Raw genomic sequence first — 14,870 nt, forward strand, 5'->3', positions numbered from 1 at the left:
TAGAGGATGTCCCCTGTCTATGGTGATGGTAGAACCTCCTCTGCTCTAGGTGTAGAGGATTCCCATTGTCTATGATGATGGTAGAACCTCCTCTCCTCTAGGTGTAGAGGATGCCCATGTCTATGGTGATGATATAACCTCCTCTCCTCTAGGTGTAGAGGATACCCCCTGTCTATGATGATGGTAGAACCTCCTCTCCTCTAGGTGTAGAGGATGCCCATGTCTATGGTGAGGGTAGAACCTACTCTCATCTAGGTGTAGAGGATGCCCCCTGTCTATGGTGATGGTAGAACTGCCTCTCCTCTAGGTGTAGAGGATGCCCCCTGTCTATGGTGATGGTAGAACCTCCTCTCCGCTAGGTGTAGAGGATGCCCCTGTCTATGGTGATGATAGAACCTCCTCTCCTCTAGGCGCAGAAGATGCCCTCTGTCTATGGTGATGGTAGAACCTCCTCCCCTCTAGGTGTAGAGGATGCCCCCTGTCTATGGTGATGGTAGAACTGCCTCTCCTCTAGGTGTAGATGATGCCTCCTGTCTATGGTGATGGTAGAGCCTCCTCCCCTCTAGGTGTAGAGGATACCCCCTGTCTATGGTGATGGTAGAACCGCCTCTCCTCTAGGTGTAGAGGATGCCTCCTGTCTATGATGATGGTAGAATTATCTCTCCTCTTGGCATAGAGGATTCCCCCTGTCTATGGTGATGGTAGAGCTGCCTCTCCTCTAGGTGTAGAGGATGCTCCCTGTATATGACAATTGTAGAATAGACTCTCTTCTAGGGAATGTGGATGGCCCTGTCTATGGCAATAGTAGAAATGCCTCTCTTCCAGGTATAGAGGACGTCTCATGTCTATGATGATGGCAGAACCACCTCTCCTCTAGGTGTAGAGGATGCCCCCTGTCTAGGCAATTGTAGAAACTCCTCTCCTTGAGTTGTAGTGAATGATGCACTCTGTATATGGTGATGGTAAAACCACCTCTCTTCCAGGTGTAGTGGATGCCCCCTGTCTAGGCAATCGTAGAAGCTCCTCTCCTTTAGGTGTAATGAATGATACCCTCTGTATATGGTAATGGTAGAATCACCTCTCTTCTAGGTGTAGATGATGCCTGCTGTCTCCTGGTGATGGTAGAACCTCCCCTACTCTAGGAATGGTACAAGTTCTAAATAAGGATATAAATTAACCAAAATATGATCTATCAGTCATCCATGGACCATATTGTCCATAGGATGGAGAATCTGATCCGATGTTTCCAGTGTGAAATAAAAAGATGTATAGTGCATTTATTAATGGTCCTCTGTCACTATTACCAAACTATTGAGAATGACCCTCACCATGTCTTCTGAACTGTTCTTTTATTAAGTATGTTAAATACTCACAATATCATAGAAGAGTAACATGAAGACATGCAGTGAGAGGATGTTTCCTTATAAGGAAGTGAGGTAGTGAAGTCCTTTAAGTACTTGGGTGTCCTCCTCAACAATAAACTGGATTGGGCAGAGAACATAAACGCACTTCACCATAAGGTTTAGAGCAGGCTGTACCTGCACTAAGAGTCTGAGGTACTTCTTAAAACCTTCTTCAACTCTGTAGTGGCATCAGCCATCTTCTTTAGTGTCGTCTGTTGGGGAAGCAGCATCTCGGCTAAGGAGAGGAGCAAACTGGGCAACTAATTAGGAAAGCCAGCTCTGTCCTGTAGGGTCCTCTTGACACATTTGGTAGCATCTTCATTGACCGACTGCTTCACCTTATGTGTGAAAGGGGAGGTCATTCCTCCCCGCTGCGATCAGACTGTTCAACCAACAAGGCCCAAATGTAAATAACCTGTGTTCCCCCCCCCCCACCTTAGCAATCCCTGCAGGTTCAATCCAAAGACTGAATAGCGAACTGATGATTATTGCTTGTCTTTTTTTTTGTTTTTTTTTAAATATTTTTTCTTTTTTTTTCATTGATCTGTAATATTATTGTTCTGTCATTGTCTGTACTGTACTCTCTCTGCTGCTGTAATGCTGTGAATTTCCCCACTGTGGGACTAATAAAGGATTATCTTATCTTATAAGTGTGTACGTCTGTTTAATATGGAAACCATTTAGAATACATGGTGAGCGCCATCCTTAATTTTGCCTTATTTTGCATCTGCATCTCACATCTGTTCACCACAAGCACAGTGCAACACCATCCATTATTGTCGTTTTGGACCCTTTACTACATCCACTCTAAGAAGGGCCAGTTGACTATTTGTTCAGAATGCTGTTATACAGGGGCCCTAGAGCGCCACTTATTTCCCACATTTTCTTTTTTGTGTACTATTATGAAATACTGTCTCATAAATTGAATATAAGGGACTAAGATAAAACATTTAAATTGAGCTGCCTCACTGCTGAGCATGATATCAGTGGTCCTGAGCCCCCCATTTAAATGGAGCTATCAGACATATGCACTGTGACAGGCTGTTATGCTGTCCCCCCCTAGCCACTTCCTGTTGTATATTAAGTGCTGAGGGAGCAGGGAGGAGGGTGAGACAAAATAACAGTCTTTAAAGCCAAAGGCTTTGGTAGCCCCTCAGGCTCATCAGCATGATTTCAAAAGTTAAGTTGAGAAGGAAGGAGGCCATGGATAACACATATAAGAAGATTACCACAGTCACTGTGCCTGGATCTATGAGTAAGTGTCCCTGGTTTTATGATAGATTTTAATGGTAGATTTCTTTTAACTTTTTGCAGTATTGAGTAACATATTTTTTAGTAATGTATGTACTCGAGTATAAGTTAACCCAAGTATAAGCCAAGGCCCCTAATTTTACTATCAAAAACAGGGAAAACAAATTGAATCAAGTACAAGCCAAGGGTGGGAAATACATTGGTCACAGCCCCCCAGTATATAGTCAGCAAGTCCCATGTAGTATATAGCCTGCCAGCCCCTGTAGTATATAGCCTGCCAGCCCCTGTAGTATATAGCCAGCCCCCAGTAGTATATAGCCTGCCAGCACCTGTAATATATAGCCTGCCAGCCCCCAGTAATATATAGTCAGCCAGCCCTCAGTAGTATATAGCCAACCCCAAGAAGTATATAGCCAGCCAGCCCCCAGTAGTATATAGCCTGCCAGCCCCAGTAGTATACAGGCAGCCAGCCCCCTGTAGTATATAGCCTGCCAGCCCCTGTAGTATATAGCCTGCCAGCCCCTTGTAGTATATAGCCAGCCAGCCCCCAGTAGTATATAGCCAGCCTGCTCCCAGTAGTATATAGCCAGCCCTCAGTAGTATGTAGCAAGCCAGCCCTCAGTAGTATATAGCCTGTCAGCCCCCAGTAGTATACAGCGAGACAGCCCCCTTAAGTTTACAGCCAGACAGCCCCCTCTACTCTACAGCCAGCCTCCTTTACAATATATCCAGCCCACATAAAAAAACAAACTTCCAAACTCACCTTCCGGTGTCCCCAATGCTCGTCGTGGCTTCCTGATGTTCATCGTGGGACCTCTTCTGTCTTCTTTCTGCTGTATCAGTCGGCAGACATGCGTCCATGCAATCATCATGAGCATTCTATGACTTCACCAGCTGCCGCATCATAGTATGAGCCTGCCGGCAGATCACATGGACGCCTCTCTGCTGGCAGTTACAGCAGAAAGAAGACAGAAGAAGACCCGCAACGAGCATTGGAAAGCCGCGACGGGCATTGGGGATGCTGGAATGTGAGTATGCAATTTATTGACGAGATTTTATTGTGAGATTTTTCAGCACATTTTTTGTGCCGAAAAACTCAGCTTATAAACAAGTATATACGATATTTCAATTCCAGGAAAACAAATGGTACATTTTAAACAAACCACAATATTTCAAGCAAATTGTTCTTTCCTCTCAAGTTATTAAAAATAGTTTTCTTCTGAAAATGCGCTTGACTTATTTTCATAGAAATTTTTATATTAATGCTTAAAGGACATGGAGTCCCCAGAACAGAGCAATTATAAATAATAAAAAATATAATCAAACCTACTACTGAAATTGAGATGATAACAAAACTTTGTGAAGTCTGAGGACAGAGAATGCTTGAAGTCCTCGTCTTTCCCCAGACTAATGGCTCCACTTTTCAGATTCATTTTCATTTACCTTCCCTCTATTTAATCAATGGATCCTATTTATCTAATTTAACAAGATGATCACGATAACACTAAAGCGTTTAGTCAGTTTACTATCCCATCAATTTACTATCCCATTTACAGCGCTCATTTCTCATTAGACAGATACATTAGATTTATGTTTTAAATCAAAATAATTACAAGAAATCTAAGCGGTTTGATGGGTTTTACACAATCAAAAGATACAAATAATCTTTTTTTTTTTTTTTAATGGATTATTAAATTTTTTTTTTTTTTTTTGTGGCTGTACATCAAATTAGGGGATCATTAACCACCTCCATTACAGATACACTGTTTAACATGACTAACCTCAAGGGGTATTCTAATTTTTTGTATCTATGACATATCAGAAGAAAAATACGATAATTGTGGTTCCCACCTCTGATCTCTACACCTGTCTCAAATATTGGGGTCTGTTCACCCTCCTCCTGCAATCACACTGAATGGAGAGTTATCCGAGCAAGAGTTGCTACTATCTGCCATTTAAGTCAATCGAAGAAAATTGGAAAACCTATACACTATTTTCTGCTCTTCTATAAACCTGAACGGGTCTGGCTGCACATGCGCGACAAACTCTCTGTTCAGCCGGTCTTCAGGATGGGGGTTGAAGGACACTTGTTCTCAGAGTAGATGTAGGTCTCAGAGCTGGGGCCTGTAAGTATCATGTATTTATGATATTACCTATGGATATTTCATAAATAATAAATATATGAAGACTCCTTTAGCGTGTTCATCAGATGTGATAACTCTGCAATTTTAGGTTATAGATGGAGCTATACAAGTAATGAACGGACAAGTTCAGGTTTGGGTTTACTCAAACTTTGAACAAAAGTTTGGTTGGGGTACTCGAACATGAACAGCCACCGGCAACACCAGGGATTGGTGCTGGCCCATTGGGAAGTATTTATAGGAAAAATGGCAGCAGCAGGTGGAATCTAAATGGTTAAGACCAGCAATTGGTGCCATCAGCAATTGTAGTTGTTACTGGCAGGGGTGAGCTTGAATGCCGAACCCATACTTCTAGCTGAAGTCCTAGTTCAGGGACCCAAACATTGAGGCTCAGGTTCACTAAGCCTTAGTATTGACTAAACTCAAGGCACTTGAATTCATTTTAACAAGTCTTATTTCTGTAACTTGAACGTTTTTGCCTCCTCTCATAGGTGCCTTTCAATGGATTCTGCTACAGCTGGACCACCCCACCCCCCACCACCACTTATTAGATCTCCAATAAACACTGCTGTTATTTCCATTAAAGAGTAAAAAAAAACATATTTTTACGATGAGTTCCTGCAGAAATCTACAAGCAATTGCTTGTGTGGGGAAATCATTTTATAAGTGAAGAACTTACCCGTGCGCTCTGTCCAGCAATGAGTTGGTCATCCTCTGTCTGGACACTTGTTCGACTTCTGACATCATAATCTTCCTGTTCAAAGTCAGAGTCATCTTCCAATTCTTCAGGAGTCTAAAGAAATACAATCGAGATATGAATGTTTGCTTAAAGAATTATTACCATTTATAAATTAACCAATTTAATGAGACCCAGTTTCTATGAGGATGGAGGAGATGATGACATAATAGCACTAATTAAAAACTAGACTTAATACAAGCCTATTCTTGTATTCATCCTATAAACAAGTACAGCCTTCGGGTTATATACAAGATAGGTTCCATAAGTTTGTTTTAAGTAAAATTTGTATGTAATTTGAAAGTGTATATTTTAGAATTGTAGATCCAGACAAAAACATTTTTTGTCTCAGTGACAATCAGGGTTTAAAAATTTTTTGCTATAATTGGGCCAAAGATGATCAATAAAGCTTCATTTTAGACACCTTCCAGCTGATCATTGCAGCCTGGGACTAAAGTAAAGCTTCCAAAGAGCTTCACCAGAGGTCACAGTGGGCAGAGGGGTTGGTCTTTAACTAGGGGTCGTCTGTAAGTCGGGTGTTACAGGGGGGTGTAAGTGGGGGACCGCCTGTATTATAGTTTTTAATACCATTTGTGTTACAATGATTTATATGTGTATCCAGCTTGGGTAGTCAGTAATAAGCAATTTCCAAAGGAAATTTATAAAGTTGTATTTCATACTGTTATATAAGTTACACAGTGGGATCACTTTAAGCCTAAGCCAAAACTACACTAAAATTGGGCTCCAGATGGTCCAGTCCCCAAATGTATTATAAATATATAAATATATTTTTATAGCAAATTCTCACCTTGATCAAGACAATTTTACAAGAGGTTATACTATATATAACTATTGTTGATGACAGTTGCATTCTCAAACTCAATCTTGAGCTGGGTTCATTGATGACCAGTTTTCAGTGCATTTATGTCATTCTACAGTTGAGCATCTACCCAACCTATGGCTGAAGCTGGACATGCCCCCAAAACTGGTCACTACCACTGGTAACAGCATGTAGAGTCAGTAAAACAAATGATAGGATACCTGCAGAAAAAACAGCAACCTCAAAATATGTGTCGGGGTGCCCACCGTGTATGCTACCACTATACCACTTGATAGCTAACTATCAAGTTAAATTTCTACATAACTACCAATGAAGTGCTATGCCGTGATTAAATATTTTGAAGTCTATGAAAATTATGTAAAAAAACTATTTAAAAAACATTAAACATGTAGATGATACTTCAATTTATAGAGACTCATGAGTTTTTGACCTTGATTTCCACGAGAAAGATGTTCAGACTTACCCTTATCATGAGTACAGCTTTCCTAATGTCCCTTACACCATCGTAAACTAGTCGAGAGGCATCAATGAACTCATTCTCCTCAAAAGTTTGGGGTATATTTGTACTGAGAGCTTCAATGGCAACTTCTACTTGTTCGGCAAAACGAGGCATAACTTTAAAAAAAAATATGACAGTCGTAAAGACATAGATTATATCTCGCACCATTTATTTGTTAGAGTCCTCAAGTCACTCTCATGGCCCCTAGATGACTTCAATAAACTCTATTATAAGTCGTGGTTTTCTTTGAAATTTTTTGAAAAGGAAAAAAACAAAACAAATCGAGGTAAGGTGTGATAGATACCATGAGGAATTCCAAGACTTCAGCTCGACTCATAAACAAAAGATTAACCTTACATTTTATGATATAAAGCTCTGAGATAAGGGCACTTTCTGTAGGACATCAAAGAGAATTTACACTAAACAACATCGCCCGGGGAGATTCCTAGCACAAAAGAAACTTTTCAACAAAGTCACTTTGGTACAAAAAGCTTGAGTTTTTCTATTTTATAACCTGCTTTCAGAACACAGCTAATTTGTTACCTGTCCTAATATTCATTTTATTTTAGATAATTCAGTAATTCAGATACCACATATGTAAGAATTAGAAGTCGGTGCATAGAGTTAGAGGTAACCAGAACTTGTGCTCCAGTCGTTGGCTTACGAGGGGCATCAATAAGGAATTTTATAGCAGAGTAAAGTCAGCAATTTTGAGATGCTGGAGATTTTTTGCCATAGTCTTGGATAGTTTATCTTATTTAACGTGAACCTTCAAGGACTTGAATATCTTGCCCAGGGTTCATCATCTACCGTGTGATTATTTATAATATGTAAGGCAAAATATCCTTAAAACCTCTGTTACTAGATTGAATCACATTTGCTCCCTTTGCAATCTTTGTAATCCATGACTTCACCTTGCTGGGCTTAGCCTTATATAGATGTGTCTACCAATACCAAGTTTAGGTCTTCAGCTTTCATGGTGCTGATTCAAAGGGACTCAGATTTCACCCTATCTACCACCAGGATCAAGGATTGTAAACTGAGCACACGTACATGCTGGTTTGGGTCCGCTTTGGAAGAATTCACAATTCTTTTAGTTTTTTATGTCCATGGATCAATTAAAAAACCTTTTGTGTCTGGTCGGACCCCCCCATTCATCTCTATGGACCCCTTCGAATCTCCGTTCTTATGATCTGTGGGGGACCCATCACTGAAACCCCTAACGATCAGCAAGTTAGGCACTATAGGGCCTAATTTGTTTTGTAGGAAACCCCCTTTAATGGCCTTCCACCCCCCCCAAAATGTTCAAACGTAATCAATTTAAAAATTATAATAATAAACATCATAAAAGTAATAATTTAATAACAATAAAAAAAATTAATAAAACCTGAAAACCTTGTATACTTATCTGAATAATGATAATAATCAGGATCAAAATAACAGCATTGATCAAACAAAGAATCCAAATAACATTAGTCTAAAATAAATTAAAAATATTCTGACTAAAACCATTTTAATACTACTAATAACAGTCAAAATAATAATATTAATAATAATAATCAAATGGACCAATCAACTGCAATTCTCATTTAGGCGTTTGTGCCCTTGTAACTTTATTTTATGTGTTACTGTGTTAAAATACCTGGAATTGAAAGAAAATCAACATCAATTCATTTGATCTCAACACAACTCCACAAGCTGTGATACGCCAAAAATAAAAGTAAAGCTTTATTTGAGCAAAAGTTTATCTTTTCAAAATATTACATCAGAGAGTTTGATCCAAAAGCGAATAACTGAGATGTATTCCAAAAGCTGATTCAATAGATTCACATACAAGCACTTAAGTCTGTAAAATCTACAATATTTGTTCTTGTTTATGAGGAATTGAATGGAAATACTCACATAATAGATATTGGTAAGTGAAGGCAAAAAACATTTAAATGCTTTAAAACCAAGTTATTTTTGGATATCAAGCCACACATAACTCTTAGCTCTCCCACATTCCAGATTTTAAAGAACACTGAACCTCAAAATTTAAAGATAAGTAAAATATAAGTCTGTACCATTCCACCTGGGATGTATAGCTGGCTAGAAGGGGTGGGGTTAAGAAAGTAAAGTCCATCAGTTGGGTTTCTGCTCGAGACAGTTGACTTGCAGCTAGACACAGCAAGTGAGGAGATGAAGATGGAGAACATCTCTATGTTTCTGGGATATGAATAGAACATCTACAGTAAGTTTTAATTATAACATGAGACCGAATGGTGCAAAGGAATAGAAGAGGTGTTAAAAATAAGGAGAAAAAGGTTAATCAAGGTGATTCAGGAATAGAAATGAGGCCAGGAGCCTCCCAGATGACACTTTTCCCCATTCCTGATTGCTCCATTATCTCTTCGAAACAAGGGAGTTTTAAAACCAAGTTATTTTTGGACTTCAAGCCACACATAACTCCTAGCTATCCAACATTCCAGATCTAAAAGAACACTGACCCTCAAAATTTAAAGATAAGCAAAAAATAAGTCTGTACCATTATTCCATACGGGATGTATAGCTGGCTAGAAGGGGTGGGGTTAAGAAAGTAAAGCCCATCAGTTGGGTTACTGCTCTAGATATTTGACTTGCAGCTAGACACAGCAAGTGAGGAGGAGGAGATGTAGAACATCTGCATGTTTATGGGATATGAAGAGAACATTTACGGTAAGTTTTAATTATAATATGAGACAGAATGGTGCAAAGTAATAGAAGAGGTGTTAAAAATAAGGAGAAAAAGGTTAATCAAGGTGAGTCAGGAATAGAAACGAGGCCAGGAGCCTCCCAGATGACACTTTTCCCCATTCCTGATTACTCCATTATCTCTTTGTAACAAGGGAGCTTATTGGTACTTTAGCACTAAGTAATTCCGTGGCTGAAGTATCAAAGTCTCCTATTAAAATATAATTTTGTATTTATTCTTTACTAAAACAATCAAAAACATATTGGCCTAGTTTGACAGGTTTTTTTAGCGAAACTAAATTAGAGGCTATGAACAACTCTGAGCGAAGGAAATCAATAAACACATAAGGTAATATTTCCATATTGGAATTATATGCATAAAGCAGTTTCTGGGACTAAGCATTTCTATCATACAGTCATAAATATTAATTTCCATATTGCAGTTTCTTCTACATTCAGAGTTTTGGCTGTGGAGTGGTCCCTAGCACTGGTGCCATGTTTTCTGCTATGTCTTTAGCTCACATGCAGAAGCTGCTCTGTTCCCTTCCCTGTCCATTCTACATTCACACTGCAAAAGGATTGATTGGTATCAAGCTGAGCTGTTGGCTACGACATGACACAAGAGAGGACCAAACTGAGGGAAAGAAGCAGAAGGATCAAAGTGCTATCAGACTGAGCTGTCTCCTGTGAGATGGCAGGAGAGATGGCCAAACCGAGGGAGGGAAGCAGCAGAATGGAGCTGTATCAGACTGAGCTGTCTGCTGTTAGATGGCAGGAGAGATGCCCAACCCAAGGGATGGAAGTAGCAGAATGGAGTTGTATCAGGCTGAGCTGTCTGCTGGGACATGGCAGGAGATATGGTCAAACCGAGGGAGGGAAGCAGCAGAATGGAGCCGTATCAGAACTTATTTTCTATGTTTTACAATTTTGGTTTACTCGATCAACCCTTGACTGTTTGTAGCTCCATGAGAGAGGTGTGTAGCACATAGCTGTTGGAGCTGTATCAGGTTGAGCTGTCTGCTGTGAGATGGCAGGATATATGGCCAAACCGAAGGAGGGAAACAGCAGAATGGCGCCGTATCAGGCTGAGCTATCTGCTGTGAGATGGCAGGAGATATGGCCAAACCGAGGGAGGGAAGCAGCAGAATGGAGCTGTATCAGGCTGAGCTGTCTGCTGTGAGATGGCAGGATATATGGCCAAACTGATGGAGGGAAGCAGCAGAATGGAGCTGTATCAGGCTAAGCTGTCTGCTGTGAGATGGCAGGAGATATGGCCAAAACAAGGGAGGGAAGCAGCAGAATGGAGCTGTATCAGGCTGAGCTGTCTGCTGTGAGATGGCAGGAGATATGGCCAAACCAAGGGAGGGAAGCAGCAGAATGGAGCTGTATCAGGCTGAGCTGTCTGCTGTGAGATGGGAGTGGGCCATGGCAGAGTTTAAAGGAGCTAGCTAGGAGCTAGTAGCTGAGGTTGGTGCATGAGTGGAGAAAATGACGATGTCTAAATCTTACACACAGATATTGCAAACAGATTTTAGTTAGGAATCACTGATTTGGATAGCCCTTGCACAAAGGAAAAGACATTGGGGCAGATTTATCAAGCTGTCTGAAAGTCAGAATATTTCTTGTTGCCCATGGTATCCAATCACAGCTACCCTTTAAAATATTCATGAGGACTGGTAAAATGAAAGCTGAGCTGTGATTGGTTGCCATGGGCAACTAGAAATATTCTGACTTTCAGACAGCTTGATAAATCTGCCCCATTGTGCTATTTATGTTTATTGTTTATGTTTATTGTAAATGATTTTGGACTTTTTATAAATACAATGGGCAGAGAAGAATAAACGTTGGCATAAGTGTACATAGCCTTTAAGAAGAGATGTGAATTGAACAATACAATACAATTCTCATACAGTAATGAGCATTTTATTCAACCATTCTATAAGTGTACAATGTTTTTGCTTGCTGTCAGTGAATGTGAACAGTCACTCTCCACTTCTATATCTGTCGTGGTCATGTGCTGATAGCAGCTCATTGCAATATTAGGAAAGTCTTCTTCCAGGTATATGTAAGTGCTTGATCTTGCGACTCAAATTGAAAGTTAAATCCCGCGCTCAGTCCGAATTCATCGGATCGTCTGATGGCACGCCCTCCTGCACACTCCCCTTCTAAATGCCTGTCCTAGCCACGCAATTCCCGAAAACATCGGAAAACCGACGGAAATGCGGACGTGGGGCCTTTAGTAAATAAGTCCCACTGTGTCACTCTATCATTGCCTGTTCCTATGGTATTTATGGGCCACATCCTATCACATCCCATCCTGCCTGACTTAATGTTAAGGTTCAAATGGAGAAAAAAAGTCATCTTCAAAAAAAGAAACATTATAAAATAAAAAAATGAAAACAAAAAAGTTCAAAGGAAAGTAATTAAAAATAAAGTGACAAGAAATTCAATATCACGCTTGCTCCACTTACCAGTTTCAGAAAGTAACTTTGTAGCTTCCAGAACCTTCTCTGTATACACCCCCGCCTCATAGTTCTCCATCTCGGAATTAATAATATGAATGACTCTGGCAGCACGGCCTCGAATAGCCCCCGCAGTTCTATCCAATGTGTCAACATCTCCTTCTTGTAGAGCAATTACACACTTGTTTACGTCCTCCAGTATGTGGTTTTCTGAAAAAATCAATACAGGCAATAGTTCTCTTATTTGGTTTTTAAGATATTATAAGCATTTATTACATGGTAAAAATAGTTAGAAGATTTGTTTTTTTGAGAATCGGAAGAGTCTTAAAGGGTGCATTTTGTATGACCAAGGGGCATGGGGAAGGACGAAATGGATGGACCTCAGAAATCCAAATACAAGGTTACCATAAATGGGTAAAAATCTATCACAGTGACCCATGTTGGATGATGACACATTAGCATAGCTTTATTACAACAAACAATTTCTGGACACTGTAGATTAATAATTTTGGAACAATTTTGGACACTGGAGTAAAGTCCTTATTCTGTTTGAAAAGTCAAATTTCTTCTTTTAAGAAACATCAAAATCCATCATGACAAACCAGGGACACTGTTACATTGTAAAGGATCACTTCCCGCTCCCGCTGTGCGCTCACCGGGGATTTTGGGACATACTGATAAAAAACATGTTCATGATTATGTGTATTTATTTATTTTTATTTCCGTTCTAGGGAGATGAAAATAGGAAGGAGGAGATTTGAAATTTTCAGACCAGGGTGTGAGAAATTTTTGACAAGCCTGGGAGTCTTGAAGAGACTCTTGGCTGTCATAACAACGGATCATGAGGACACCAAGGGTGCATATTTTAAAAAGATGGGTTTTTCTTTGCCAAAATGACACAGTTTTAGGGATAATTAAGATCTGACCTTATATCAGTATGAAAACCCAGAACAGTAAGTGACTTTGGTTAAAAAGCTGACTATCCAAGTGATAGACTTGCTTCAAGGTATTAAAGAGTTCAAGTGGGTACAATTGAGATGGCTTGTTCATATAGAAATTTTGAATCAAGATATTGGGGCAAATTTACTTACATGGCCGGTGGCGATCCCTGATTCGGACGATCCGACGAGGATTCATGAAGATCGTGCGCCCGAGTTCCTGCATCCGTCGCTTCCCCACCGAGGTCCGCCGGAGTTCACCTTCTTCTTCCTGGTGCTTGTAAGTGCTTGGCTTGCGACACAATTCTAAATGTTAAATCTTGGGCGTTGTCCGACGGCCTGCCCCCCAATTTCTGTCGCGTGCAAGCCGGCGCCGATGCACCAAAATCCGATCCCGTGCAACAAAATCCCCGGTGCGATGAGGCACAAAACGGAAATTGCCGGGAAACCCGACGAAAATGCACTCCGCGGACCCATAGTAAATGAGCCCCATTATGTTTTGGGGAGTTTTATGCAACTATCTACAGATAAGTAATAATAATAATAATTTTCTTTATTTATATAGCGCACAGAGCTTGCCAAATCAGACCCTGTCCCCAATGGGGCTCACAATCTAATCAACCTACCAGTATGTTTTGGAGTGTGGAAGGAAACCGGAAAACCCAGAGGAAACCCACACAAACACAGAGAGAACCTACAAACTCTTTGTAGATGTTGACCTGGATTGGGACTTGAACCCAGGACCCCAGCGCTGCAAGGCTGTAGTGCTAACCACGGAGCCACCGTGCTGCTCTATTTGAGCTATATTTATATCTATCTATCTAAGATCATATCAATGTAGCTATCTATTCATATGGAACTTGCAGTATTTAAAAAAACAAATGAGTAGTTTTTCTTTATTTTCTATAAAGACAACATAACTTTTTTGTTTCGGTCTGTAACAACTAAAGAACAGTTGATAATATGATTTTGCTTTGTCCAATTTGCTTATGCCTACAAATTTGATAAATTTGGGTTGGTCTGTCTCTGATCAATAGTTAAAAAAAAGGTATACATGAAAATTATTAAAAATGGCAAGTGGTCCATATGGAAACATCTTTTGGCTGAAAAGCGACTATTGATCCGACTTCGTAGGACACGGCTAATAAAATGACCAGACTCACTTTCCTTGGTTTCTCTAAAATTGGATGTGAAATGACTTTTCTGCTAAATGAGAGTAACAAGATGGCAGGAGACCAGTGTCTTTCAGCTGTTTAGCCAATTGCTTTTCAGCGCTTTTGCTAAATGCTGGACAGATAGCGAGCCGGAGAAGGTAATTGAAGCGTATAAGTCAGCATGCATCTGCTTTATCATAACATAACGAATGACAACTCAAATAATTTCAGCGAATGTACGCCGTAATGTGCAATATAAAGAAAATGCAGAAGAGATTGAGTTATAGATCTTAATAAATGTTTGTAGACAAAGTTAATTATGGTTCAATATCTCCCACTCAAACATTAGGACACACTATAACTCAACACCATACTTCATTTGAGTCCGGTCCAAGTTACATTGCTGACGGTTCTCTTGCCATAAAGTATGAGGAGACAGTGTAATTAGAAAGATATCCCCATTTCAGAGTAAATAAACCATTATTCGACTTTTCTCAATGCGGAACCCGACAGAGTTTATCTGGAGGAATATGAAATGGAAATTACTATGTTTTTTTCACTATTGGATGAAGGAAATGGAGACTTTCTGCTTGACCTTGACGTCTTTGGTTGGGCGTACCCAATATATAAACATTGGCCTACACTCATCCCTCCAGACTACCTCCTAGAAATAAATCCTTAGAACGCCATGCACTGGGTAGTATGGTATGAGCCGCTTCCAGAATATCAATGGCTT

General features: G+C 40.1%; 1 protein-coding gene across 2 annotated transcripts in view; it reads right to left on the reverse strand.

Annotated features, from left to right (window-relative positions):
* The window catches only part of CTNNA2 (catenin alpha 2), a 1,396,423-nt gene that overhangs the window by 115,022 nt on the left and 1,266,531 nt on the right, over positions 1 to 14,870 (reverse strand). For both annotated transcript variants that reach the window (XM_072126314.1, XM_072126313.1), the window contains exons 12-14: positions 12,052 to 12,252; positions 6,836 to 6,987; positions 5,475 to 5,588 (exon numbers count right to left, since the gene is read on the reverse strand). In XM_072126314.1, the coding sequence (XP_071982415.1) occupies positions 5,475 to 5,588; positions 6,836 to 6,987; positions 12,052 to 12,252 (467 nt within the window). The remainder of the gene's footprint in view (positions 1 to 5,474; positions 5,589 to 6,835; positions 6,988 to 12,051; positions 12,253 to 14,870) is intronic.

The sequence above is a fragment of the Engystomops pustulosus genome, chromosome 1 (assembly GCF_040894005.1).
Source record: "Engystomops pustulosus chromosome 1, aEngPut4.maternal, whole genome shotgun sequence".
NCBI classification, from domain to species: domain Eukaryota; kingdom Metazoa; phylum Chordata; class Amphibia; order Anura; family Leptodactylidae; genus Engystomops; species Engystomops pustulosus.